The 1036-nt window shown below is 60.6% G+C and overlaps 1 protein-coding gene across 1 annotated transcript in view; it reads left to right on the top strand.

The window, feature by feature from the left end:
• Positions 1-225, top strand: part of CHLNCDRAFT_54016 (hypothetical protein) — a gene marked incomplete at both ends in the record, with an annotated part of 2181 nt that extends 1956 nt beyond the window's left edge. Inside the window, one exon of the mRNA XM_005845092.1 lies at positions 146-225. Within this exon, the coding sequence (XP_005845154.1) occupies positions 146-225 (80 nt within the window). The remainder of the gene's footprint in view (positions 1-145) is intronic.
• Between the last annotated feature and the right edge of the window lie 811 nt (positions 226-1036).

The raw sequence follows: 1036 nt of genomic DNA, 5'->3' as shown, positions 1-1036 counted from the left end.
CACTACTAGTGGGGGGGTACTGCACTTGGCGCGTCGGGCAGATCAAATAATGGTCTAAAGCTAGACGTTAAAACCGGGAAGTTAAGCCTGTGGAGGCTCTTCCCCACCTTTACCTTTACCTTTACCTCCCGCTGCCTACCTGCAGAGCGCCCTGCAGCCCCAGCCCCGGCACCGACCGCCGCCCCAGCGGCACTGGCGCCTGCTGCCGGCCGCGGCCGCGGCTAAGAAAGGCCTTCTTTGAAGGCGCTGGAGCTAGTGTCTAAACCCTCCGAGAGGGCACAGGTTCGATTCCTCCCATGTCGAAACTTTGTGAGGACAAACGCGGCATAGCTGACCGGCTCAGCGCCAATCCAAGCCAATTCCTTCGGGAACGCCTATTAGAATCGCCAAGGCTTCGGCACAGGCCTCCCCGGGACCCATTCACTACTAGTGGGGGGTACTGCACTTGGCGCGTCGGGCAGATCAAATAATGGTCTAAAGCTAGACGTTAAAACCGGGAAGTTAAGCCTGTGGAGGCTCTTCCCCACCTTTACCTTTACCTTTACCTCCCGCTGCCTACCTGCAGAGCGCCCTGCAGCCCCAGCCCCGGCACCGACCGCCGCCCCAGCGGCACTGGCGCCTGCTGCCGGCCGCGGCCGCGGCTAAGAAAGGCCTTCTTTGAAGGCGCTGGAGCTAGTGTCTAAACCCTCCGAGAGGGCACAGGTTCGATTCCTCCCATGTCGAAACTTTGTGAGGACAAACGCGGCATAGCTGACCGGCTCAGCGCCAATCCAAGCCAATTCCTTCGGGAACGCCTAATAGAATCGCCAAGGCTTCGGCACAGGCCTCCCCGGGACCCATTCACTACTAGTGGGGGGTACTGCACTTGGCGCGTCAGGCAGATCAAATAATGGTCTAAAGCTAGACGTTAAAACCGGGAAGTTAAGCCTGTGGAGGCTCTTCCCCACCTTTACCTTTACCTTTGCCGGCACCGCCCCGGCGGCAGCTCCCTCCGCGCCTGCGGCTGCGCCGGCGCAGCAGCCGGCACTGCGGATCG

This window comes from Chlorella variabilis, assembly GCF_000147415.1.
Source record: "Chlorella variabilis unplaced genomic scaffold CHLNCscaffold_19, whole genome shotgun sequence".
Classification (NCBI taxonomy): Eukaryota; Viridiplantae; Chlorophyta; class Trebouxiophyceae; order Chlorellales; family Chlorellaceae; genus Chlorella; species Chlorella variabilis.
The sequence above is the reverse complement of the archived record's forward strand: the minus strand, read 5'-3'. Positions and strand labels throughout refer to the sequence as shown.